The 27,289-nt window shown below is 39.8% G+C and overlaps 2 protein-coding genes and 1 pseudogene across 3 annotated transcripts; 1 reads left to right on the forward strand and 2 right to left on the reverse strand.

The window, feature by feature from the left end:
- Positions 1–331: 331 nt before the first annotated feature.
- Positions 332–6,007, reverse strand: LOC144641807 (serine/threonine-protein kinase pim-1-like). Its single transcript, XM_078500830.1, has 9 exons — positions 5,778–6,007; positions 5,621–5,664; positions 5,433–5,523; positions 5,093–5,207; positions 4,676–4,794; positions 4,209–4,256; positions 3,269–3,629; positions 2,011–2,187; positions 332–1,369 (listed from the first exon to the last, which is right to left on the reverse strand). Exons 1-9 carry the CDS (start codon positions 5,913–5,915, stop codon positions 1,263–1,265), a joined length of 1,200 nt encoding a protein of 399 aa, XP_078356956.1. The 5' UTR covers positions 5,916–6,007; the 3' UTR covers positions 332–1,262.
- A 1,899-nt stretch (positions 6,008–7,906) lies between these two features.
- Positions 7,907–24,277, reverse strand: LOC144643181 (triacylglycerol hydrolase DDHD2-like). The gene is made up of 17 exons (XM_078502350.1): positions 24,103–24,277; positions 20,866–21,800; positions 19,065–19,272; positions 17,314–17,403; positions 16,162–16,303; positions 15,890–15,992; positions 15,399–15,504; positions 15,142–15,176; positions 14,268–14,326; positions 13,715–13,898; positions 12,557–12,652; positions 12,091–12,416; positions 10,735–10,816; positions 10,550–10,640; positions 9,594–9,755; positions 8,874–9,015; positions 7,907–8,718 (listed from the first exon to the last, which is right to left on the reverse strand). The coding sequence occupies exons 1-17, from the start codon at positions 24,272–24,274 to the stop codon at positions 8,667–8,669; spliced, it is 2,985 nt and encodes a 994-aa protein (XP_078358476.1). The 5' UTR covers positions 24,275–24,277; the 3' UTR covers positions 7,907–8,666.
- A 279-nt stretch (positions 24,278–24,556) lies between these two features.
- On the forward strand, positions 24,557–27,223 carry LOC144643163 (uncharacterized; annotated as a pseudogene). The gene is made up of 3 exons (XR_013568863.1): positions 24,557–24,891; positions 25,676–25,927; positions 26,854–27,223. The product of XR_013568863.1 is annotated as an uncharacterized LOC144643163 (transcript).
- The last annotated feature ends 66 nt before the right edge of the window (positions 27,224–27,289 follow it).

Below are 27,289 nucleotides of genomic sequence, written 5' to 3' on the forward strand. Positions count from 1 at the left end.
ATTGTGATTTATTTGTCGACTGACTCTTTTTGTTTTGGGGAGATCAAATGAAGTTACGCAGATTTTGTTTTAAGGCTTTTTTGTCTCGCATTCACCGACCCCTCAAATCAATAGCATCGCCTTCAAGTTGAAGTGTTGCGTCTGTTTGAGGTTGTCATCATATAAAGACGCTTCGCTTCGTTTACCTCATCATCAGTGGAGCCTCGGGCTCGTTTGTTCTTCTTAGAGTTCTCGATAAGGTGACATTAAAGCAAGATTGAGGAAGTGGCCAAGAAAGAGGGAGGCTCCCGCTCAAAAAACACAACCGTCCTCGTGGACGTCACGCATGCTCTCCTTACGAGAAAACACAATGGAGGAACAAAAAAGACACATTAGTAAATGTTTTTTTTTTAATTTGTCAGTGATTGCTAGGCCTAGATTTCCTGTGGTGCTTGTTCCCTGACTCTGAGAATTTGTCTTAATAATCCTTATTTTGTAAAAAGCTGTGTAAACTGGCTGTTTTCTTTAGCATTGGATCAGTTAATTTAAATAGAGCCTTATTTCGTCTTAATTAGCTGCAAAAAGGTGGCAACTTCGTGATGACCAGCTTCAACTTTATAGTGTCCGGTAAGAAGAGTTCTAGATGCCATGATCATAAATAAATCCTCTTTTTTCTAAAGAGTGTTACAGTAAAAAAGAAATCCAAATGGCTTCGGTGATCTTTTGCGCCACTTCAGGCTCAAGGCCTACCTTCTAATGCCACATGCTCGGCTGATGGTAACCGCTGGCATGCGTTCAGTGTCAAAACGGCGCTGACCTTTACTTTCTTGGAAGCTTGGAAACAAGTTCTGATATTTCACAACAGGTGCTTCCTGTACCTGCACATGTCCATCTGATCGTTAATCGCTGACATGTTTTTGCCGTCAAAGCGGCGCTGATCTTTACTTTCTTGGAGGCTTGGAATTACGTTCTTATGTCCAAAACAGGTGCCTGCCTGTACCTGCACATACTTGGCTGATGGTAAGCCGCTGGCTTGTGTTATCCACTTAAACGGCGCTGATCTTTGCTTTCTTGGAGGCTCGAAACCAAGTTGTGATGTCTCTCAGTCGTCTTTCTGCAGGTTCCTCCCTGTACCTGCACATGCCCGGCTGATGGAAACCGCTGGCAAACGGCGCTGATGTTGACTGCTCTGGAGGCTTGGAACGGAGATGGTCTGTTCCATGGCAGGTGCCTCTCAGACCTGCTGCGCATGCGCGGCTGATGGTACGCCACGCGCATGCGCTTTAATAGTGGTGAGGTTTGTTGATCCAGGCATGGCGCCTGACCTGCTCCAGGGTCGGGCGCGCATCTGGATCTCTCGACAGCATCCATGAGAGCAAACTTCGAGCATCTGTGAAAAAGAAAACAATGCAATCTGTTCAACACCCAGTAGTTTCTTACAATAAAAAACTTTGTATGGAGAAACAATAAAAACATGGATTCTATTCGTTTATTTTCTCACAATCACACTAACTAAAAACCATTCTGGGTATGTTTGATACAGTGAATTAACACTGAGCTTGATGCAAGAGAAGTAATCTTCGATCTCAAGTCACGATCTCACGTTTTCCATGGAAAAAAATGATAAAAAGCAGCTTACTTACGGATTTCACAAGCACATTAAAGAGGGCCACAAATTTATTAGTTGAAAAACCATTACGTATCACCCTAGTTAAATAAAGTTTTGATCGATTGCCGTGATTATACAAAATAAATAAAAAGCTTATTAGAAACGATCAGTACTACAACCAAAAAAATTGCAACCTGTGAAACCTGTGCAAAGGGTACGAAATCACGGTTAAACCAGACACGACAAGTTTGGTTTTACTTTGAACTGGTTGAAGAAACAGCTTTGATTGGTTTGCTAACAACTGAGAGTTCAGCAATAGTAGTACCAAAAAGCAAACACATGACTGTGTAAATATACAATTGCTTCAAAATTATTAGGAAACATTTTTCTCTTTACAACAATACTATTATTGTAGTTCTTACCCGTTGAGGTACGTTTAGGGATGGATGGACGCATGTACAGAGCCATGCGTGGCTTGGCATAAGGCATCTCACCAGTTATCATTTCAGCCAATAGGAAGCCGAGCTGCCACACAGTGGCTTGGGTTCCAAGGAAACTGTGATGAGAATAGAACTCAGGAGGACAGTAATGCTGGGTGCCTGCAGTAATGTGAACAGTTAATGTATTAGTTACCTTATTATAGGAAATAAACGCTTGTGTTAATTAAGATATTTGAAATTAACGCGACTTAAATTAACGCGAATTAAAGGAAAAATTACTTTCCAATAAAGGAAATTAACGCGAAAGATGGGGTAACATTTCAAAATGAAGGAAATTAACGCGACGTACACAACAGGAACAAGTATATTTCAACACTTGTAGGCCTATAATCTTAAACGAAAGCAATGTTCGTGGTACTTTTACCACTTTGAGCGTTCTTCGCAGTATCAGTGATAGTGGCAGATAAAATAATGCTTTTTCCTTGGAGTCAAGAGCGTCTGGACTGTAACGAGAAATTGGGGCCAAAATAACGGAAATTAACGTCATGGAAATTAACGCTCCACTTACTTAACGGTGCGGAAATTAACTTTAACAAAGATTAACGCGACTTAAATTAACGCGAATGTTTGAAATTCGCGTTAATTTCCTATAATAAGGTAATAAACAGGATCATAGGAGAGTTGCGAGGGCATGATCATGAGAGCTGAGAAGACCCTAGCTTAACCTTTTCCAGTGTTGGGAGTAGTATGTTGGGAGTAAGTAAGTCGGGGGGAGGGGGGAGGGCGGGGGGGGAGGGCACTCCCCCCCCCTTCCGGGCCCTTTTTTTTTAAAGTATAGTGGTGAAATATCTCGCTGAAAATTTGAGAGATCACGGAATACAAACTAATAGAAAAATTAGATCCCTATACTGAGAAATCTTACTGACACCCTCGCTTTACTAAGCTCTATGACTGGTTTAAACTAAGCTATGTGATTGGTTTAAACTTAGCTCTATGATTGGTCTTAAAGCTCGCGTCACCTGCTTATCCAATCGCGTGCAAAAGCCAAAACCAGTCAAGACTTGATCACGCGCGTTTCCCGCGTCGGTTTCAGATATTTGATTCAAGTTGGTTGATTGTGTTGTTTCTGTTTGCTGTAATTAGCCTGTGTAATTGCTTTGGAGAGGCTTCTTTTTAAAGCCTTGTAAAGAGCATTTAATGGTGCTTCGTATAGTTAAATTATGTGTCGTAGGTCTCTTACCTACAAAGCATCTAAAGGGTGCTTCCCGTGTGTCACAAGCCAGACCAAAATCAGTCAGCTTAGCCTCCATTTTGGACAAATCAATGATGATATTCTCGGGCTTGATGTCTCGATGAATTACGCCTTGCTTCTCGCATTCAATTGCTGCGTCGAGGATATTAGTAAAGAGCTGTCGACCTTCATCTTCGGCCAAGAAATTGCGCCTGTCGATGTAGTCGAACAAGTCCGAAGAATTCTCGGGACGCTCGAGCACGAACACGAAGTTATCTTCGTGGCTGAAAATATCCAACAACTCAATAACGTTCGGGTGGTGAACATGGCGCTGATAGTAAGCCTCGGTTGGACACTGTCGACCATTAATCTGCAATAAGGGAGGGGAGGAACAGGATTGTTAAAGTTAGTCAACGCCATCAGTTTATCATTACCAGGGAGAGTGGGGTGGTAACAATAATCACTCAGATTGTTTTTTACTTTACCATTACTTCTGTTTCTTAAAAACACAAGGAAAGAAACGAAGAACTCTTTCAATTTTTGAAATAAAAACGTAATAGAACTAACGGGTTTTTAAGAAACTATCTTAACGTTAATTTGTTCGTGTACTGCACTGCGGCAATACGAGCAGTCCCGCACCGGTTCAAAGGCAATACCGACTGATTTATACAAAACTAAACGATTTTAGTTCTTAATCGGCGAAGAACTGAAAAATATTAAATTTAATGTAAAATTTAATCAGAGTTTTATCTCTATTAGTTGAGTAACACCTTAAGTTCAATTTATTGATGAGGGTTTTCTTTGCTTTTTGAGTTTTTTTGGACATTTTCTTTTTAACTTTTCGTATGTGTGAACCCTTTGAAGCCTTAAGAGATTTTGATTGATTTCTCCTAAAATGGCAAGAAAAATCAACTACGTATGGATACCAGTAAAGAAAATTTAAACTTACCTCTTTTAAATTTGTGACCTTACTTTTGTTCACAAATTTTATGGCCACCTACAAAATTAAAGAATAGAGAAAAAAGAAATAAATTAATTTCACCTTTTTACTTTTAATGTTGTCTATTCTTAAACAATTGGCCACGGTAGTATTATGAGCTGGCAAAGATCATAAGATAGATTGTAAGGGCCCCTATATAATGTTTCTTTTGTCGCTTGTTACTAAAACGCAGTAACTAACAGGATATTCTTCAATTGTTCTTTTTCTTTAGCTAATAATTTTTTTGATGGCAAATTTTTTGAACTCGAAATAAGAATATCTAAAACTTCCTTGCATGTAAAAGACTGATAGCTTTTTAATGGCAAAAATATGGTTTTGCTTTCTTGCAACGATCGGGGTATGTCTAGAAAATTGTGTCATATAAGACTACACGAGATATACTTTGAGGAATTTTTAAAATGTTTGTCATTGCATACCGGTAAATTGTCTCTCTTTCGTCTTGCAGCGTAAACATTTCCAAAGGCCCCAAATCCAAGAGGTTTTCCCATCTCGTATGCTGAGAGACCCTTGAACCGGCGCTTTCCCCCGCGCTTTCCTAAAACGTCGAAGATAACTTTAGAACTTGTGGGCTACACACTGCGCGCGATAAATCACGGCTTCATGCAACTATGGCGACTTGGTTTCATAGCAACGGTAAAGCGAAATTTTACGTGCGTGTGTGTCGGGGGGGGAGGGGATACCGGTGGGGTTGAAAAGCTTTGTACGAAGGGGCCGGGGCTACCTTAAACTTTGGTTACCACTAATTTTTTAGCATTCACGTGACAAGAAGTGTATGATAATCATAAAGGAAATTTAACTTTGGAGCTGAGTAGAACCAACTGAAGATTTCATACCTCTTCGTGTCTTTTTGCGGCGAACAGGCCCATTGCTGGCGGTACATTTGCCCATTGCTGACGGCACATTTGGCTCAGGGACTGCCTTCTCCTTCTCCTCTTTAACAACTTCAGTCTTTTTTTGGTGAGAAAAAATACTATAATTATTGTGTTTCTTAAAACTATTTATAGGATTTAGAAAGCAAATGAGAAACTCACGCCTTGTGACCACTACAATGTACGCTTACGGACCTACATTACAATACTGACCAGTTAAGAGTTAAATTTATTCGGCACCCGATCGTTTAGGTTAATTATATAGTACAACAAATTATAAGTTTTAGCATTTTTAACAACTTACAATTGGTTCTGGAGCTGAGAGGCAGAACTTTTTTCTTCGCGTATCTGTGTTCTCTGTGTTCAGATCAGAATCGCTATGTGATCTTTTGGAACTGCGGGAAAGGAAAAAAACATTTTAAATAAAGCTTAAACAGCGTTGAGTTACATGCTGATAATTTTTAAGCATCTCGAAAATCTAAGAACACTTACCTTTTAAGAACATTTCCCGTAGTAAGTTTCTCGATCTTGTACGGCTACAAAGCGAAAATAGAAGACAACTTTGAAAAGGAAAGTCTTTTTAAATGAACTGAAATGTAACTTCGACGGGAAAATATTAAAAATGATGTGTTTAAGATACAAAACTTACCTTTGAGTCAACTCCAAGTTTCCTGACTTTTGGTGGCACACGCACGTTTAAAGAATCTCCTTTTTGCGGGCCACGCGATGATTGCGCGTCCTCGTGGCTAACGGAATGTTTTCGCTTCCTGCTTAACTCAGCATTCATAATGCACGCAAAATGTTCGCAGTCCAAATACAATCTCTGTAAACGATTATAACGTCTCTCGAGAAAGTGCGTTTATCTTCTAACGCTTTGCAATCTCGTTACGCATTAGCTATTTGTGATGTAATTTAATTTCATTATGATGTTTTCGAGCGCGTCGCTCGCGCATCGCGGCTGCGCGCGGAGTAGCTAGATTTTTTAGTGGAATGTCGTTCTGTCTTGCAGTCAACTGGATTACACTATTTATAAAAACAAAAACAAATCGACATAGTCAGCCCTTTATCTCTAATTTTGGTTTAAGAAAAAGAAGCACTGATTCTCTCGATTCTCTTAGGTGGGTTCCGATGTAAAACAAGATGAATAAAAATGGTAAAGTGTAGGGGCTGGAAGGGAAGGGAGGGAAGGGAAGGGGAAAAAGTACTAATTGGTCAAGATCGCGGAGAAGATCTCTTTTCATTTTTACTCGACCATCTATCTAAGGGTAAAAAATTGTTTCCCACTTTTCGTCTTTGCGCGATGAAACCAATTTTAAGTTGCACTGATTTCTGTAATAAAAAGATAAGTAAAAGTCGGTTTGTGCTTGAAACTGAAAAATAACGAATACGGATTCAAGTTGTTGTTGACAGCCTCAAAAACACTTGTATAGGGTTGCCTGATTGGTTGCTGGTCAAAAATGTCTTAGCGGCCGACATTTCACTTGCATGTGCGGTTTTGAGAAAATGAGAGAACGTACTCCACAAGTTTGTTCAGCTCCGATGTTTACCAATGCGAGGAGTTTCTTTATACAAATTTCTCAAGTGACCTCCGTGACTGGATTTTTATCGCAAACAAAAATTCCTTATGAATCATGATACATTTGCAACATTATGCTCTTACGATGTACAGGGTAGTCAGAGTCGACAGTCAGGTGCTTCAGTTTTCCGAAGATCACCCGACGACTTCCGAAGATTCTCGAAAGCCCTCGGAGGTCCCAAGGTAATTACTTCGCACGGACTGACATGTTACCGCATAAATTTGTCATGTAACATGGAATAAAATAAAATCAAAATAACTTCAATCTTGGTGATCCTACCGTAATTTCATTCTAGGACTCTCCTTTATAAACTCTTGGCCATTGAAGTTTCCTTCGGAGTGGACGCTACGCGAAAATGCTCATGTTGGCACACGGCGAAAGCTCTTCTAAAATTCTCCTGGCCTTACACAAGGTATTCATTTGAAATTTATGCAAATATTGCTACGTAAAAATATACGGGATGCCAAAAGCGCTGTCAAATTTGCACGTGCTAAGATCAGAAAGGAGTGCTGAAAACTCGAGAAGCGAGAAAGGGCAAAGAAAATAAAGGGGGAGATAAGAGGAACGCCCGTTACCTCCCCTCCCATCTGAAAGTTTCGCTCACTCACGCGCCGCAAGCTTTTCCGTGCCTCTCGTTTTCTGGGAAAAAAAAAATAAGCAAGACAAAATGCCCTGCCAAGCAGAATCACTTATTTTTTGTTGCAATGAGAACTCTTTTTTCATTCGTGAAGATTTTATTCAATCAGAATAAACTTTCTTCAGCTTCTGATTGGATAATGCCTGCACGGACGAATGTGAATTGTAATAAACAGTGTTTTTGGGATCCGTTGCTTTAAATGACAAGTATTCTGCTTCACACGCAGTATTTACTGGCATGCCCTCCCTCCTTATGATAGATGGTAAAAAACGCGTGCGTTCGAGCCCAGTGCCCAACCAGGCCGGAGCTTATCCCGGTTTCCGTAGCATGAAGCAGCTAGGAGTATTTCTACTCCCGCTGGATGGGATGCTTGTCCATCACAGGGTTACCCCCTGCATTAAATCTGCCGGTGCATATTTATACACCTGGGTGAAGAGAGGCACTATGAACACAATGCAGTGGCTACTTATGTTGCGTGACGAAAAGGATGACGTAACGCAAGTACCGTATTGAAAATGTGTTGCGTGACGCATCAAAGGAACAACAGAAAAAAGAATACAAAGCAACATATAAAATTTATTTATTTTCCTTTTAGAAACCTGTTCTTTACTCACCAACTAATATTTTTTTTCTTTAATTTAAATCTATTGAAATTAAAAGTTCAACTTGTTTTGATCGCGGTAAAAGACATTAACGGTGATAAAATTAATTACAAAACTTATAATGTCTGCCACTTTCCCAACTTTCCTGATTTGTATTGCGTGTTGCCGATATTTAAAAAATAATTTGAAAGCAATTTTTAAAAATGTGACTTTAGAGATCTGCTATTGGTGAACATGTATACGCGTTGTGTGATTGCTCTGTATACTTTTCTGTCTTCCTGACAAACAAATTCTGTCTTATTTTCATACATACTAAAGACAAGGCTATCTACAAACGTTCTTTTCTCATCTAATAAAGAGAACTCAGTGCTTTTTACACTTCGCCGTTCGTCTTGCGAAGAACAACCAGCCGCGATATATTTCCTTTGCGCGCGTTCCTTCCTTTGATTTCTCTCACGCGTCTATATTTTCTTCCAGCGAAGTGATAACTTGTTCCAAATGTCTTCCTAGTTTCCAAAATTAAAACAGTCAGTACTTGTTTGAATGTTCCGGCTTGCATATCCAATGAGAAAGGTCTCATTGCAATCCCATAATCACAACAATGCTTGCACTGTGGCAAGTTGATCTGAAGCTCCAAACTTATAAGTGAGGATCAGTTCTCCACAAGCCGCAAGTACATGGAGGGAAATAGAATTCTTGATCGCATAACTTTGATCTTGTTATTAATCTCTGTAGATTTCCTTCAGCATGAACAGAGCGGTATCTTCGGAGACCCTGCAAGAAATTAAAGGTAAGGTATATTACATAAATTATCAAAACCCAACATCGTTTTAGCGTTCCTCTTTCTTCCTACAATGAAACAAAATCTGGGAAAACGAAGTTGTTCAAAAACGTGCATTAATAAGAAAGAAGGAGCTGGCGTCACCTACCAGTAGCACACGTGACTGCTGAGTGCGAACAGGTATTCATTCAAGCTTTCTATTGGTTTCTCTTGAAGCACGTAATCAATCCGCTGACCACCATTCAGTCGTCCTACTTGAACCGCTTCTGCCGGGAGATCTGGGGGAGACTCTAGTGATAAAAAAGAAAAGAAGAGCGTTTATTCTAAAGGAACGTTGTTGAGAGGTCATTCGAGGGTCTCAACTTAGAGGATTGGGACCTCCAACGGACCTCTTTACCCTTTTACTCCCAAGAGAGCCAAAGTTACGACAAACAGAAAATCCCAAATCCCATTTTTAAAACCAAATAACCTCACAAGAAAGTATTACACCTAATCTTACTAATAAACAGTACTGATGAAAGTATTGCTCATTTATAAATGGTCACACACAAAGGTTTCATTCACAGACTCAAAAGTTACAACCACATCGTACAGCATAATAAACAGTACCACATGGGAGCACTAATCTATTCAACAGCCTTCATTTGCATGGCCACACACAGGGTTTTATCCAGACCTGACTCAAGTTAGAGTAAGGAGGGACTGATAAAGTGACCAGTTTATAACAGAGCTTTGACTGAAATCTGTTCTAAACTTAAACACAAATTGCCTTTACACACAGTTGGTCGCTAGACTAGAGATTTAACTTAAGTCATAGCTTTGCCTTCACAAGGGACTCACTTAGCTTATCAATAATATTCTTATTTACCTATCGCCTCCGTAGCTTCCTCTACAACTCCGTCTTGTTCGTCGGGGCCCTGGGTCGAGTGAGCTCGTGCAAACTCATTGATTGACTCCCATGTTTTCCGCGCAGACTCGATAAGGCTCTGCTTGAGATTAGCGCCCAGTCTCGTCAGATTCTCACGAAGTTCTATGAAAGAGAATAAAAGCGAGCAAGTGCCCGGAATTAAATAACATTCTTGTCAAGTTGTCATAACAAACAACTGAGAAATCATGTTTGACGTGCCGGTGTGGATAGGAGAAAAAAAAAGTTTTGGTCTAAAGCAACTATGAAATGTCTCAAGAATTTTCAGAATGTTTTTCCTTTGCAATAGCTAACAGGGGATTTTCCATCCTCGGAGACCCAGGGGCAGTTAGTTGGGGCGACGGGCAGCTTATCGGGACGACGTGATTTTCGGGCGAAAGCTTACAAGAGCTGTTAAAAATTGTTGCTCTTGTAAACTTTCGCCCGAAAATCACGTCGTCTGGCCGATAAGCTGCCCGTCGCCTACTCTTTCTGGTTTTGTGTTTTTTTTTCGTCCACTAACTGCCTCTGGGTCTCCGAGGATGGGGATTTTCAGACATTTTTTGCCAATCAGCTACTTCAAGAAGATTTTTCTGATTATCGAAAGTTCTCTTTCATAATTTCGTTATTATATTACCAAATTTGATTTTGTGACAGGATATCAATAAATCAAACGTTCCATTCTGGTGGAATTTTGAGTCTTTTCATCATATTTTTTTTTCCTTTTTAGTTGATATTTCTTTGCTTTCGCCAAATTTTGGTGTGTTTTTTTTTCTTTCTATGGCAAGATTATCAATATATCAGCCACCGGGGACAATGTATTTTCCCACCGTTTGATATCGATAACTAATGGTAGAGTTTCTAAACTATACTTTTCCAAGACTGTGAGGGGAGACATTGCTTTGTTATCATAACATTACCTATATGCATTCGTTTTCTTCCCTTGTGATGCGGCATCAGTACAGGGCCGGCCGTGATTGATGGATTTACTAAAGGTTCGATTCGATACGCCTGGAATAAAGAATAATAATTGTTTTGTAAGTCATCGTTAGCCCAAAAAATTCGAGTACGACAAAAAGTCATTTCAGCACGAATTAATACTTACTACAGGATCAAATGGATGGAAGATGTTGAATAGTCGCGGACAGGTCGGAAGCTGAAAGTTAAGGCCGATTTCATCGACACCTCTGCAGAATGAAAAAAACGTCATTTAAAGACACTTTGAACAGTCTGCTTTTTAATGTCCACTGTGTATACGAAAATAAACTGTGGTAGCTTCCCCTATTTCAAAATCAGTCACTGGGGTTAAAAGCCGTAGCAAAATTGCGGTATGTGACGGAGTGGGGCCTTGCGTGTTCTCAAGTTCTCTTCTTCCACATTTGAGCCTAGTCTGTGCCCTTGCAACAACGACAAGCTTATCCATGAAGAACGCCAAAAGCATGCTTAGAGATTCGTATGAAACAACAAGGAGTATTGCTAATGCTCAGTTATGGAATAATATTTTATCACGGGGGCTAGGTTCTGTCAAGTTGTCCTGGATGCTGAGAGACACTGTCAGAGTTACGTATCTTGAACAAGAACACAACACAATGGCCCCGACTCGAACCTGTGCCTCTCATTCCGACGTCCAGGGCACCAACCATTAGGCCACCGCACCTACGACATACTCTGTACAAGACTGTCACTAAACTAACATAAATCAAACTTAAACGTGCGTGGCCTCAAAACTGTCTGTTTTCTAATTTCATCGAGTTTTTTCCATTTCTGATATTCTTCAAGTAATAGCCCGTACGTTAGCAGTTAATCAAATATAAATTTCTCCGCAAAGTACCACAACACAATCCATTGTAAAGGTCACAAACATTTTCAGATTGTTTTTTATACAATAACCTACAGTGGATTTTCAGTCATTTTTTGTCAATCAGCTACAATACTTCAAGAAAATTTTTCTTTTTAGCAAATATCTGTGGATTTTCAGTAAGTTTTCATTTTAATAACTATTAAAGGAATAGTGTCCACGCTAATTATCGAAACTGAGTTCTCTTTCATAATTTTCATATTACATTGCCAAATGCCACCGTTCGCACCATACGCAATAGCCCACTTGCAAAAAGAGTGGGAGCCTGGGGCAAGGGTAGACGCGCGCTGAGTTGTGGGATCGTTTGGGGGGAGCACAACTGCTTTCTTCTCTTGGAACTCTGTAAAACGTCACGTCAGAAAAATTGTTTGAGTTGTTTGTGCACAAGGGCACACAACAACCCACACCTTTTGGCATCTTTCAAACCTTTCGTGATCTGCCATAATTTCTTTTGTTTACAATTTCGTGCGCCCCCAAACGATCCCACAACTCAGTGCGCGTCTACCCTTGCCCCAGGCCACCACTCTTTTTGCAAGTGGGCTATACCAAGAAACTGCCCAGTACCGAGTAGTTGCTGGTACTAAATGAACAACATTTTCGTACCTTACAGTTTGAAACATTCCTATAGGGGAGCCCAATGCAAACAGAGCGTAAAATTTCAGATCCAGCTGTGGATACTCCACGTAAGGCTGCCCGGTCCCTGCTAATCCTTGTTGATAAACGACTTCCACACTTGCAACAGAAGCTAAAGATAATGAATCTATTCCTAGGTCTGGCTTCGCTAAAACTGTGGATGACGTCACTTCTGGGCTGGAAATGGTTTGTTCTTTTGTTGCTGCGTCTTTTGACTTTTGTCGTTCAGCTTTTGCCTTAGCTTTCGCTTCCGCTCTAGCCTTTTTAATCTCTTCTCTCTCGAGTTTTCTTTTTTCCTGCAACATAAAGATAGAGAGCCTTTCAGCTAAGTGATTATTACAGTTTTATCTTTGTTTAAATCGATTGGTGTCACATATTGAGTAGCAAAACGCAAGACTAGTGCAAAAAATATCGATAGCCGTTTTGTAAAACCTACCATATTTAGTTTCTGATTTCTCAGGTAACCCATTAGTTTCTTTCTCGGTCCCATGGGAATACCCATCTCTTTCATGTCCTCCTCGCCACACAGCAACTGGAATACACAACAACAACAAAATTGGATTGCTTAAAGAGACAGTGTCACGAGAAGTCTTCTAGGTTTTAGCGTACAATTATGAACCGCGAGGGTGCACTCACTTATCAACAAAGTAACCCCTGAACAATAAAAGAAGGGAACAAATCCATTGTCCAAGATATGAGAAAAACAAAATCAACGATTTTTAAGTGATTTTTTCCCTTCATGGGAGGCGCGGTGGCCTAATGTTTAGTGCGCCGGACTCCGGATCGAGCGGTCCGAGTTCGAGCATCCGGCCAGGGTCACTTGTGTTGTGTTCTTGGGCAAGACACTTTACTCTCATAGTGCCTCTCTCCACCCAGGTGTATAAATGGGTACCGGCGACATAATGCTGGGGGGGAACCCTGCAATGCCAACCCTGCATCCCATTCAGGGGGGAGTAGAAATATTCCTAGCCGCTTAATGCTACGGAAACCGGGATAAGCTCCGGCTGTATGGGCCACTTGGCTCGTGGCTTCTCCTTTTAATCCAATTCAGTAACACTGTCATTCTTGAAAACAGTCATTCGGCCACTTCATTGCTATCCGCCTGCAGCCACACCAATTTTTAACAATTTTTATGACTAGCACAGTGCATTTTATAAGTGGATTTCCAATTGATACCAACACCTTCATTGGTTTTTCAAGTAGTGCTAAATCTTGGCGGTGACACTGGCCCCTTTAATTGACATTTGACTGTTGATGCGAATTCAAAAAGTTCAAAAGCCAGCAAAGATTACAAAAACAGCACTTGTCAAATATCAGGAGTCTGTTAGGAATACAAGTTCCAGTTGTTCAAAGGATAAATAACGCTATTCACCGAACAATTCACTATCCAGTGGATAGGGTAACGTGTTTTGTCAACGCTTATTTACTATTTAGCGATTTACTCAGTGGACAGAGTGATCCACCCTTTGAACAACCGAGGACAGACGGGTCAGTAATGATAGCGGATGAATGGAATTGATAAAAGTGCTTCCCAAAAATAGGGGGCTTTGAGTATCGTAGTGTAGTTCGTTCCTTTAACTGTTTATCAACGTACAAATGTCTCCATGTCCATTTCTTCAGATTCGAACAGCCCCACATATTCAGGTAGACCGAGCTGTGTTAGTGCATCTCCGAGAGCTGGGTACGACTCATCTTCGTCATCATCAGATTGCTCGTCCAACTCAGCCTGTGTCGTGTCGTTATTGTCGGGGGATGGGCCATCTGTGTTCAACGTTTCACTGGAAACAACAAAATGAATTAACAATTCCACGCTATTCAGCAGTATAACGATGCTGGGATCATTTCAGGGCGCTATTCGTGATACCAATTACACCAATTTTACAAACGCTTACTGTAACTTATAAATATTCTAGCCGATCATTCGATCGAGAAATAACTACAACAAAATGATTCTAGGTGCGAAACCATTCAAATGAAAATAAGTTTGATTTGCATGAAGATGGACCTGTAAGTGAAACTATTTTCAGATGAAGTTTCGCACATACCTGTAGACTCGTTTTGAAACAGAGGCAAAGGGTAACTCGGACATGGCCTATTTAACAGAGAAAAAAAAAACTAAGAAAAGAGCAATTCAGAATAAAACTTACTTCACTTGTTCCATAAGAGGTTGCTTTGTTAAAGGAATTTTGCAGCCGCGCTGATCTTTCTAAAGTAAAAATGAAAATAAGGTCATCATGTGAGACCACAGTCGTAAGATAAACGTTTTACTTACAGTCAAACCGGATGTTCTTTTGATGGGAACTTTGCAATGTTCGGCGCAATGTTCCAATATTGATTGACAGTTTGCTCGTCGTAACTTGCAACTTTCAATTCAAATTTGCTCGAGCAAGTTGCCAAGTTCCGGTTTTCATTTTGCCGTATAAAACGAGATTGTACCACCTTTGTTTCAAAGAAACCGAAAATAATTGTCCCTTATTCGACTGTTCATCAACAGAATGCGAGAAATAAGCGACAGGCTTAGTTTACATTGCTAAGTTAGGAATTACGCTTCAAAATTACAAACGTAGGCCGTAACTTGCGGAGCAAATTTGAATTTTTAAGCGAAATTCAAAGTTTGGCGATTTCAACTAAGCCTGTCGCTAATCTATCGCAGTCTGATGATAAGCAGTCGACCATAGGACAATTATTTCATCCTTCTTTGAGACAGAGGTCGAATTATTATGTTTCATACGGGAAAAATGAAAACCGGAACTTGGCAACTTGCTCAGGCAAATTTGAATTGAAAGTTGTAAGTTGCGACCAGCAAACTGTCAATCAATATTGGAACATTGCGCCGCAACATTTCAAAGTTCCCATCAAAAGAACATCCGGTTTGACTGTAATGTACCACAGCGGCTAACATCTAGTTTTGTTAATTAAAGGTTTTGAACAACATCAAATATGTTGTTCACCAAAATGAACGTCTTGTTCAACTAAAGGGGAAAAACACAACAAATCAAAATTTTAAATACATTCAAATACCTGATGCTGCAGAATGTCAAACAAAATACTTGAACCTAAAAGAAAAATTAAAAAAAAACGTGTCAGAAATGAACAACCTCAGCTTGTTTGTTCGCATTTTGGTCTTTTCAACAAGGAGTGAAAGACATGGGATTGTTATCTTTTGGGTGGGTGGGTGCGTGTATACCACGCGCGGTATTCTCGAGCTGGCGAACAGGAAGTAGAAGCCAACTAATCACCACAATTATTGCATAAAATTTAAGGATTTCTCGTCTTACCTAAACTGTGTCCACAGACTGAATATTTTCCATTAAACACAGGATTCCTTTTCTTGAAGATTTCCAACAGTCGCTTTATGTCGTCACCTACTGTGTTAACAATGTTCTGTGGAAAAGAAAAACAGATCCAAGTCAAAATTGAATAGATATATTCCTTGGTTTGCCATACGTTTATTTTAATGTAAGTTTTGAGAAGTTGCTGACACATCAAGAGAATACCCCCCTCCCCCCTCCCCCCCCTCCTCGTCACTTGTCTATTTGACAATGTAGTAAAAATGTAAGGAGAAATATAATGTCGGTCACTTTTAAGAATAAAAGGGTTTAAATGTCACATAACGATGGAACAAATGCAATGCCACTGAAAACACGCCAAAGCTTCCTTAACTTTTAAATTTCAAGCAACTTTACTGCCATCGATCATTCCAACGCATGTATTTCGTAGAACTTTGGTGATGATGTATCCTAAGAAATTACAAATTAGCACAACTCACTTGACAATATGTAGGACTTGTGTAAAACAGAATATCAACAAGAGTGCTGTTTGTAAACTCTCTCAAGCGACGTATACTGCTCAAAGAGATGGACTGAAGTCTTCTGCAGGGAAAGACCAAATACACACTGTTTTCAGTTTATAGAACCTTCAAAACCAAACAGCATGTTCTGCTTCTATTGCACTCTCAAACCTCGTCTGTTGAATGGGGTGACCTATCAGCAGAATAATTTGGCTCATTCTTTTTTTAACAGCTCCTATTAATAAACTTACTCGTCTACTCCAGTAGAGTCGTTGTGAAGTCTAGAGTGCCACTGCACTGGAAGGAACTCCAATCTTCCTATAGCTCGACCCCTGGACAGCTCCTCATGGTGATCAAACAACATTTGAAGACTCACCTTCCGCAAATCGTTAACTGCAAGCATGAAAATAAGAAAGTAGTGAATAATATGAACAATGAACTCTCTAAATTTTCTCTCTAAATAAGCAATCTACTTCTGACATTTCCAGATATAGACTCACAAATTTTCTCTAAGACTTCGAATTTCGACTCCATGCTTATTAGCACATAAGCAAATCCTTGTTAATGATTTTGTTGTTTGCATCTTAGGCGCACCACACACTCACAGTGCAAAAACATGACCGTTTCGATCACTGCTCATTAAATGTGATGGTTCAACAGCAAACTTAAGACAAGTTATACAGGCTAGAAAGTTAACGTACAATGCGTACAATTTCAAGAGTTTACTGACTACCTTATTATAGGAAATTAACGCTTGTGTTAATTAAGGTGTTTGAAATTAACGCGACTTAAATTAACGCGAACTGAAGGAAAAATTACTTCCCAATAAAGGAAATTAACGCGAAAGAGGGGGTAACATTTCAAAATGAAGGAAATTAACGCGACGTACACAACAGGAACAAGTTTGTTCAACACTTGTAGGCGTATAATCTTAAAAGAAAACAATGTTCGTGGTACTTTTCCCACTTTGAGCGTTCTTCGCAGTATCAATGATAGTGGCAGATAAAATTATGCTTTTTCTTTAAGTCCAGAACATCTGGACTGTAACGAAAAATTTGGTCCAAAATAATGGAAATTAACGCTCCACTTAATTAACGGCGCGGAAATTAACGTTAACAAAAATTAACGCGACTTAAATTAACGCGAAAAATGGAAATTCGCGTTAATTTCATGACGCCTTAATTTCCTATAATAAGGTAATCACTAACTTTATGGCCACTAAAACACACTTTTAGACCCAATTTTACTGTTTCAAATCATTTTACCTTGGTGTTTTGCTGTGCATGCCATGTTTACCCCATTTATAACAAGGCAGATTTTATGATTTAAAGTCTATTTACAGCTGTAGCTCAAATGACTTGAGAGTATAGTTAAGTGCGGTGGAGCAGTACATTTGTACCTACCACATTCAATAATGCTTCTAAAGTTCAAGTCTGCAATTGGCCCAATGCCATGAACAACAAAAATCAGATGATCAATTTGAGCAGGTTCACCTGAAAAAATAATTTAGCAATGTGTGATTAAGTAGTAAAGATGTACATTTTGATAACTTCCAGCTTTTACTTGCTTAAAAGATCTGATTAGACGGTTAAACATCCTTTCAAGGTAATCAATTTATAATTTGACAGGACTGTCTCTTGGAGGTCATCTCAGTTTTAGGTGAATGTCATGTATTTTTTTAGGTCTTAAAGTCTTTTTGATTGGATAAATCAGTATCGAGGTGCTAGGTCTTGTACTTTTTGGGGTAGAAAATTTTGATGCCAGGTATTTTTTTGGGTGTAAAATTTCAGGCTCATGTATTTTTTTGGGTTCGCAATATAAAGCTCCGTCGGACCCCCCCCCCCGTCATGTATACTGCAAGTACCCCCCCTGGGCATCCAAAAGGATACCAATCGCAACGTAGTTGTGGTCACCTTGTCACCTTTTTACCTTGAGACTACCTATCTCTGTCAAGGTAAAAAATCTCGATGATTTGGTAAGTGCAGAATGCACTATGGAACAATTGAAAGTATGATGTTTTATATATGTTCGTGTTTATTTGCTTTATTTTACTTTCGGAAAAACTGTTCACAGGCTACTTTCCCAGGTGTTCCTTACACTAATCTTTGCAACCGTAACACGACACTTTTGTTCGTTTGTAACAAAATACTTTTGTCTTCCTTGAAAATGCGATAACATGAAACTTTTGTTTTTTGTTTGTTTTACGGCGGCATCGATGACATTTGTTTAATTTAATTAAGTCACGGTTTAGACTGCACGAAAGACGATTCTCAAAAACTAAAGAAACAAATCTAATCAAAAAACATATTTTTCGACAGGTTTTTTAAAACGCAGTACAGCTAGGATATTTGTTTCCTGGTTATCAGGTGTTCACGCCAAAAATCCCGGTGCAAGTTTTTGCATACCTAATTACGAAAGCGCTGTGAAAGTCTCAAAATCTAATTTAATTAATTTGCGGTTTTTACTTGGCGCCAAGAAGTCTGCAGCCTACCGCAAACACGCAGTACAAGCGATGTTCATGATAGTTCCAGAAAACAACGTAGACTAATCTGCGAATGCGTTTGGTGTAAATTATGTTGAGTAGTACCACAAGGAGAGCAAAGGTTTTATTGAAACAAATATATACCTTGGAGATCCTCATATAAAAGTAACGTAGATGTGCTCCACGTTTTACTTGGGGGGTATGGTCAGGTGCTCCCACCCCAACCCCCTCCACAGGAATAATTAATTAATTGATATTAATTAATTAATTGACTATTAAAGTTTACACGTTAGCGCACTAGCGGGTTAGCGGACGACAGCCCAAACAAACCATCACAATAGTGCATTCTGCACTAAAAATGGCTTATTTGAAGAGTATGTCACATCAGTGCTAGCTGATTTTTATGCGGGTACTCTATCCAGGTCGAAGAGGGAGGAAAACCAGAGAACCCGATAAAAACTTTGGAGCAAGGTGAGAACCAACAACAAACTCAACCCACGTATGGTACCAGGCCACATTGGTGGGAGGTGAGCACTCTCACCACTGGGCCAACCCTGCCCTCCTAGGTGTTCATGAAGAGAGATTTCATCATGCACCTAGTTGTACAGGGCATTTAATTAACAATCACTTTGACAAAGAAATGTTCTAATATATAGCGCCTAATTAACCTACCATCATCAATTTCATCTTCGATGTCGGCCACTCCTCGCCTGACAACCTTTGGCCTTGCTACCGTGTCCTCTCCACTCCAATTTTCTGACTCATTGTTTGGCATAAAGTGCACCATGACGTTTGTATTATGCATCATAATGTACTCGCCATCTGATAATTCCACCCTGCGAGGCCACTTGTTTGCACGAAATGCCGAAAGAAATTCCGCCTGAAATAAACACATGAAAAGATGCCTCTTAAAAAACATTCCAAGAGCAGTCATTTGTGCCAAAAATAAACTGTTCAAGAAGTGTTTATAAGTGGAAACATGCTTCATAAAATAGCTTGGATTCTTGCAGGTATCTATCTCATAGTAAAAGCTATTATTTACCAGTACCAGAGTGTAAAGAATAAAAGGTAAGCGGTCAATGTCAACTGACTCTTTTGGATGAGAGTGAATAAAAAATGCTGTCTTAGCCTCACTCCCTTGCAATTTTATAAAAGGAATAAAACCTCTGTTTCTATGTCTTCATATTCTGATACACATCATAGCTACATCATTTCCTTCTTCAAGATGATAGATAGATCCCTCAGCTTGCGCTGTGGCTTGGGTTTTCTCTTGGGGGCAAACTGAGAAGCTATATGTACAATGTACATATACCTCTAAAATTTTATGAAAGCAGTGTTCAAATTTAACAACATACATGTACCAGGACAACCCACAATAGAAGTTGTCTTTTTGATTGGTGTCCATACCAATCTTGCACAAACATCAACCTGATGCTGGCTATAATAATTTGCAATTTCTTGTTTTATCTAAAACATATACATCAATTAGAAAATAATATACCAAGTAACACAAAAAAATGGAAGCCTTTTCTATCCTCGCTGGATCAAGTCTCCTGAGCCCTTGAGCGTGTAACCTTAAATGTTAGGGAAAGTAGTGGTAGTACCGTGGCATGCGTTGTATTGTACCGTATTTTCTCGATTAAACGCCGGACCCCGATTAAACGCCGGCCTCGTATAAACGCCGGGTCAAAATTGCTAGTTTTAAATAAACGCCGGGGGCGTTTGTTCGAGGTCCCAGCGATTATTTGAGGTCAAGCTAACAAGTAAATATATTCTGTTTGTCACAAATCTCGATTGCAACATAAACTACCCAATCCGTAATAGTGCACCTTTGGGAAATAATCACCTTTGGATACCCAGGGACACTTTATCAAGGCAGAACGAAGAGAAAAATCGTCCCGCCTTGACAAACTGCCCCTTGGTCTCGATTATCGGTAACAATAAATCAATCTGAAAAATTGGCAGAAAATTGCAGTCCGCTAATAAACGCCGGGCCCCGATTAAACGCCGGCTTCAAATAAACGCTGGGTTCGCGAAGCCAAGTTTGAAATAAACGCATGGGGCGTTTATTTGAGAAAATACGGTAATTAAATAAAAGAATTGTGTAATGGTATTGTAAGTAAAGTTATAGCGTACTTAGTGCAACTTTTGTAACTTAAGTTTTTCTTTTCTGTTTAGCATTGTAAGTAGTTTTCTATTCGTAAGCTTTTTGGTTTGTAAGCAATGAATTAAAATAATAATAATAATAATAATAATTTGCATGTCAAAGCTCTGGACTGGTCCAAGTAAGATGATCACATTCAATGATGTTGAAGCTTGCATGTACAGTGTACATTGTAGTTAGGTGTATAAGTAAGAGTGTTTGTCTAGAGGAAGTGTCCTCTGTCCATGTAGCAAAGGTGTGTGTAAGCAAAGACTCTTCCGTATGAACAGTAAAATTTTACATGTAGATGTATAGTGACAAAAAAAGTACCTCAAGCCGAGCTGCCATATCTTCCTTATAAGGCACAAGTTTTGACTCGGCATCTCCTTTGTAAAACCATGTGCATCTCCGCACCACTGATACAGCCTCCTCCCAGTAGATAGGGTATCGCAGCCTTTTGTCAAGGTTGACATCATAACGTCCACCATCAGTGGCAATAATTCTTTCCCCGTTGGCTGGCGATGTTTTCAAAGCCTGCTCTAGGCTATCAGAATCCATATATGAGAATGGCAACCAAACAGAATTTTCTTTCCTGTAAAACCAATGTGGTTGAACAGGTTCAACTGTAGCGGGGGGTGTCACACTTGCTGGAATTCCACTTTGTACTTGCTGAGGCGATGCGTGGTTATACTGTGATGAGGATTGAGGAGAAGTACGTGGTACGAAAGGTGGTGATGTGGACTGGGACAGACTTGATGAGGTTGGTGGAGTCTGGGGCCAACCAGCAGCAGGCTGAGGTGGAGTCTGGGGCCAGCTGGTTGGAGGCTGAGGTGGCATCTGAGGCAGACTGCTGGAAGGAATAGGTGGAGTCTGAGGCAAGCTGCTCACAGGTGGAGGTGGAGACTGGTGCCAACTCGCTGCTGATGGAGAAAAAGTCTGGGGAAGATTAGCAGATGGTCTTGGAGGAGTCTGAGACCCAGACCCCACAGCTGGGGGAGGCTGGTAAGGTGACCTTGAGGCAGGAATCTGGGGACTGGAAAAATTATCTGCTGCACTTTGACTTGTAGTTTCAGGTGTCAAAAAGTCTTCATGACCAGATGATGAGGAAGACATTGTAAAAAATGAAGAACTTTGGTTCTTTCCCTGTGGTACCCCAGACAAGTCCTTTGGAGTTGATTGAAAGGGTGCTTGAGTCTTCTGCTGTGAAGATGGCTGCTGACCAAGAAAACTGTCTACCTCACCAACATGTTCCAAATCTGCTCTGGCTAAAGAAAAAAAAATCCATTTTAATGAAAGTCAGAAACCGTAACTTTATTCCTTTAATTGTATCTATTGTACTTGATTCTGATTGGTTCTCTACTTGCCTATTTATTACTATAATGTAACTGGTGCACTATTAACTGGGTCTCTGTAAAGGTCTCCAACTACAACATTTTTAGTCAGATACCTGTAATGGGAGACCTACACAGGCTTTTAAACAGGATTTAAAAGTGGGAGTCATTACGGAAACGCGCCCATTGAAAAGCGTCGCACGGGAAAATGCAAATAAGCTTAAAATTAAACACAGAGCATGCGTAACGTACTGTCGATCAAGTAATCCCCTGTGTAGGTCGATTTCTCAACCATTGTTTTTGCTAAGACGGCGGAAATAATAGACGGTAATTTGTGGTTAGTCCCGGGAGGCAAACGTAATTGTCAGTCGCCACTACTAGACAATTTAGCGATTAGAAATTTGTTGTTTACACCTTTGCTCGGTGAAATTTTCACTCTGTCGATTGCCCTTTCTCTAAACAGTTGTTATCTTTCTTGTGAAAATGATTTCTAATCGGTTTAAATAAGGTTTCCCGATAAAATGAAAGTAGATAACACGTGCAGCAAATTAAAGCGGCAAATTATTTACAACGCGTGCCGAAGCGGCGAGAGCCAAGAAATATTCGGTTGCCTTCTTTCCAAAGTGTTTCGCTTTAAACTTAACAATAATTCTCGTCGAAATTTTCGCTACAACAAAGATATTTCCATGGCTTTTGGCGAGCAAACCTCAAACAAAACTTGAAATGTGCATTCACAATATTCACGCGTAATCGGCCGCTAAAATATAAACAACTTTATGCAAAACTCGTGTTAAAATTTGACCTGCGTATCGCGTGGCAAATTTCATTCGGTTTAGAACCGCTTTCTCTTGTTGACATAACAAAACTGCCTTCTTCACAGAAATCCGAGCTTTAAACAACAAGATTGACTTGGAAAGTTGCTGAAAACAGACTGGATTTCCAAAATTCGCACGAAGTGTACGGTGCTTCGAATTTTGGTCGTGAAATAATACTTACGAGGTTTTGCATAAACTGTGCGATAAAAAGAGCTTGCCGGCACTTCCAAACAATCGGCATTGTCCTCTAAAGGACTCAGGGGCATAGCGTTCAACTCCCTTTGGCGGAATTTGTCACTTCAGGATCTAAAGGAATCCAAAACTGTCGGCAGCTTTTGCAGTCTCGTTTTCCAAGGCCTGGTGCCCGCATAAACTGGTCTCTGTAAAGGTACCCCACTACAACATTTTCCACGGGAGCGACACGGTTTCAAATGGGCGCCGGATTCGTAAAAGTGGGAGTCCAAAATTTTTATAAGGCCTGACTTTGTCCCCATAGGGACCATAGGAGGGCCTAAGGGGCATGCAACATGTTTTTCTGCAGTTATGAGTGCAAAGGTATCTAAAGATTTCCTAATTTACTAAAAAAAATCTAAATACAATTATTCATATTATTTTTTTCTGAAAAGTGGCTGTCTATAGGAATCCTAGAAAAAGCCAGCACCTACATCATTTTCAAAAGTTGTTATTTGGCCTCTATTCACAAAATTCTGAGAGTAATCATGCTACTCCATCCTTTAGTCTAATGAATCAGTGTGTTATAGGTCCATTCCATTTTATATCCACCCCCCCCCCCCCCCCCCCATTGATGAGGTAAGTCAAAATATACCTCCTAAGACGAAAAAAGGGCCAGCATGATACCCCCTTCAGAAATAACCCGGTTTTTTTCAAAAACCTTCAGGAAAAAGCCAAATTTTCCCAAACCCCTTCAGAAGTATTCGAAAGAACAAAGAATACTGACAGGGCTACCCCTCAAAAATGTCTTTCAAAGCCCCTTCAGAAAATCTCATCTATAGAGGGGGTGTGGATATAAAATGGAATGGCCCACATATATATGTGTACATGCACACGTAATTGACAGAGTTCACTAAGTTTGGCATAGAAGAAGCAAACAGAATGTTCACTTAGTTTCAATGTATCAGACTTGGAAAGATAATCAACATAAGCTTACAGCTAAACATGCAATTATCTCGATTTGCCCAAAACCAGCCAAAACTGAAAGCAACAAATCAAAAATAAAATTCCAATCAAAGTATAAAATCGACGATCTACTTGTACGAATTCGACAAATAAATTCACATTTTCACATGAAGGAAATACAGAAACCCAACTTCTCATTATTTCGCTTTGTAGCTATAAAGAAGAACATTCAACATGCTTATCTACGCTAAGGGGATTTTATATTTCACATACTAACACATTACCTCTACCGGTGGTCGGGGTTGCTGTGGGTTGATTTCCAAGCGAAATCGGTGTAGAATCGGAAGCTGGCACAAGAGTTGGTCCAAAGTTCAAATTCCCACCAAAATGTGCGAGAGAAATCCCGTGTAAAGGCGTATGTTTTTGCGATGAATCAGAACCCTGTCTGTCCGCCATCTTGGAAATGGACACGTCAGAACAATGCGGTGTGATCGCGGGCTCGTGTAGATAGTTTCAAAAATACGCATTGCGGTTCTACAAGTCTTTACCTCAACTGTCTCCGTTGGATGCGGCCCAGGTTTCTATTCTTTTGAAGCCGAACAAAAGATTCGAAAGGTTACTACCTCAATCCTTCAAATAATACCCTATCAGAAGTTCATAACTAGTCCATGAACTGGTTTCTCGCGCGCTGATGTAATTACAGCGCGCGCGAATACGCGCAATAGTGTGAACTCAAATCATGTCGCTAACTGAGTCCTCGAACAAGTGTTTCTCCTTGTGTGATTTCTTTTTGAAAACAATAATTGCCTCTGAGGATTTATTGTTTTGGCCCCTTGTAGATAGACAACTTCCATTTTTTAGGTTATAAAATATGATTCGCTTTTAAAGGCAAGCCAGTCACGCGTGCAATCAAATCGAAAATGATGGCGTTTTTAGGATTTCAACGGATTTTTTTTGTAGCTTCGCGTTATTATAAAAGATAAATTCTAACTGTGAAACTGAACTCAGACGAAAGGATGGATCAAGATTGCAATCGATCTGAATATTTTCAGCATGCTGACAGAGAGCACTCGGTGAGTTACTCATTTTATTACTGTAGATGAATATAGAAAAAAGGGGAAGATAATGATAAAGAATAAGAAAATCGCGCGAAAACTGCGTTGCGCATACAGATGGAGATATTCTTGATATTTCTTTTTTAGTGTTTGCGCACTTGAAAGGAAAAAACCGCATTCCTCAGGCATTTCGAGACTGTTGTATAGCTCTTCATCAGCGAGAAAGACGGAATACCGTCAACGTTGATGATAACAACCGGCCTACCGGTTAAAGGAAACAAGCAATTCAAGTTCTTGACGCATAGCTCTTATTTCTCTTGAAAATGCCATTGAGATGTCAAACAGACAGGTTCCTACGTACAGATGATAACAATTACGAAAATAATCAACTAGAGAAAATAACACAAAAAATATAAAACGAAATATCAGAAACGTATTGGAATCAGTAAGTAGTTCAAACTAAGGAATAAAGTGACTTTAAAGTGGTTTTCAATGGTCGTAGGGCAAAACCAAAGCAATTACAATGTCGAATTGCTATACAACAAGCGTGAACAATAAAACGTGAACCAACGAAAAAATCGAAGCAAATAGAGGTAGCCAGGCCAAACGAAGAAAATCGGGCATGACCACATGGGGAGTCATTGGTTTTGGCTTGGCATCTGATTGGTTGAGTAGATGGGCATGATTTTTTTTAACCATTCATAGAGCGTAGTAAATTAAAACTAGAACTATTTTGGACACTTGATTAACTCTTAAAGGTTAACCAATAAATAATAATTATATTTTTTTTCGTTTAAAACAGCCTTTCTCCATTGAATGCCTCAGTATCAATGGTAGTGATCATTTTACACCAAGCTGTCGGATCTGCCAGACATCCGGGAACTCTGAGCCGGAAGTAGGAGAGCTGCTTCCCAGTCCTTGTGATTGCAGGGGTAGCCTCGGCTTCGTGCACAAGCAATGCATGGAGAGATGGCTGTGCGTGCGCAACCAAGACACCTGTGAATTGTGTCATTTTAAATTTGTGACCAAAAGAAGATTCAAACCACTTCACGAGGTAGGCTGGGTTTCTACTTTTTATGTCTATTAGAAACAATAAGAACACTCCGAAAGAAACCACGTCAGTTAATCGCCATTATAATATACCGCGTTGCTTAGCAACATCCGTTATGACCAATCGGAACTAGAAGAATAAACATGAAAAGTGTGGAAAGCGCGGGAAAATACCAGATCACCTGATTGGTTGAAAAAACAACAGCTTCAGTGATAAGAAATTTAACTTGTGTCCAACAAAATGTTGTTCAACTGTTGAGTACATATAACAAAGTTTAATCCATCAGCTATAGAACTCGACAAATGATAAACTGATTAATATAGTTCGTATATATCGCGGCAAAACTGACCAATCAGCTTTAACAGACCAGACATATAAAATCATCGATTGACAACAACTTTTCACTTCACTCTGAGGATGACTTCCTCTCAGGTTGTCGAAACGTCAGTCACCAACAACAGTTCTTTTCAGAACTACTTACATCCGGACGATCACACTTTATTATATAAACTGCAGTGGTTTAGCGAGTGGTAGCAAATCTAGAAAAATGGTATCACACATGTGTGATAAAAATGATATCCACACTTTTATTTTTTTCATCTGATTTTTTTTTTATTTTTTTTATTTTTTTTTTTTATAAAATTTAATTCCTTTATACGACCTACTGATACTCCTGGGTACTAACTGCTTACAATGACTAAAGTAAGAGAGGGCCCCAAGCCACCGAGATATGGGGAGCGATGAAAGGTGCCGTATTCACAGGCTAAAAGAACTAAGAAGATTTCATCTGTAATTTTAACAGCACTCCCTTCATTGGACATTTCTAAAATTCCAGTGAATTACCATAACTAGTGTCAGAATTTATCACGGCAAGTTGAACAGAGGGGGGTTTTTAATCGCTTCACTATACTCTTTACATATTATTTCAGTGGCACTTTGGCCAAGCCGTGGAAATGCTGAGCAGCGACGAAAAAGGAATCCTTGTTCTTGGATTTGTTAACTTCATACTTCTTCTACTCGAGGTCCCCTTTGTTTACTATGTGATCAGAATCAACGCAGCATACTTTCTGGAACATATAAATGACAGGGATTCTAAGCCAGGAAACTTCTTCAGGGGTCTACACTCTCCTTTTGGTACTGCTGCTAATCTTCTCAATGGCTCTCTTTGCGTCGTCTCTCACATTCACTGTGTTTGGCTTCAAGGTGTTTCGCAAGATTTTGAGCTTCAGTAGAGAAGTTGTCCTGATCATTCCCATAAGACATTTGGAAGAACCATTGGAAGACGAAGATGTCGTGTAGTCATGGTAACCCAAAACCAAGAGAATGTAACCGCCTTGTTTACACTAATTTAACCTGCTTAGGTAA

Source organism: Oculina patagonica, chromosome 2 (genome assembly GCF_052425735.1).
Source record: "Oculina patagonica isolate OP01 chromosome 2, crgOcupat, whole genome shotgun sequence".
NCBI classification, from domain to species: Eukaryota; Metazoa; Cnidaria; class Anthozoa; order Scleractinia; family Oculinidae; genus Oculina; species Oculina patagonica.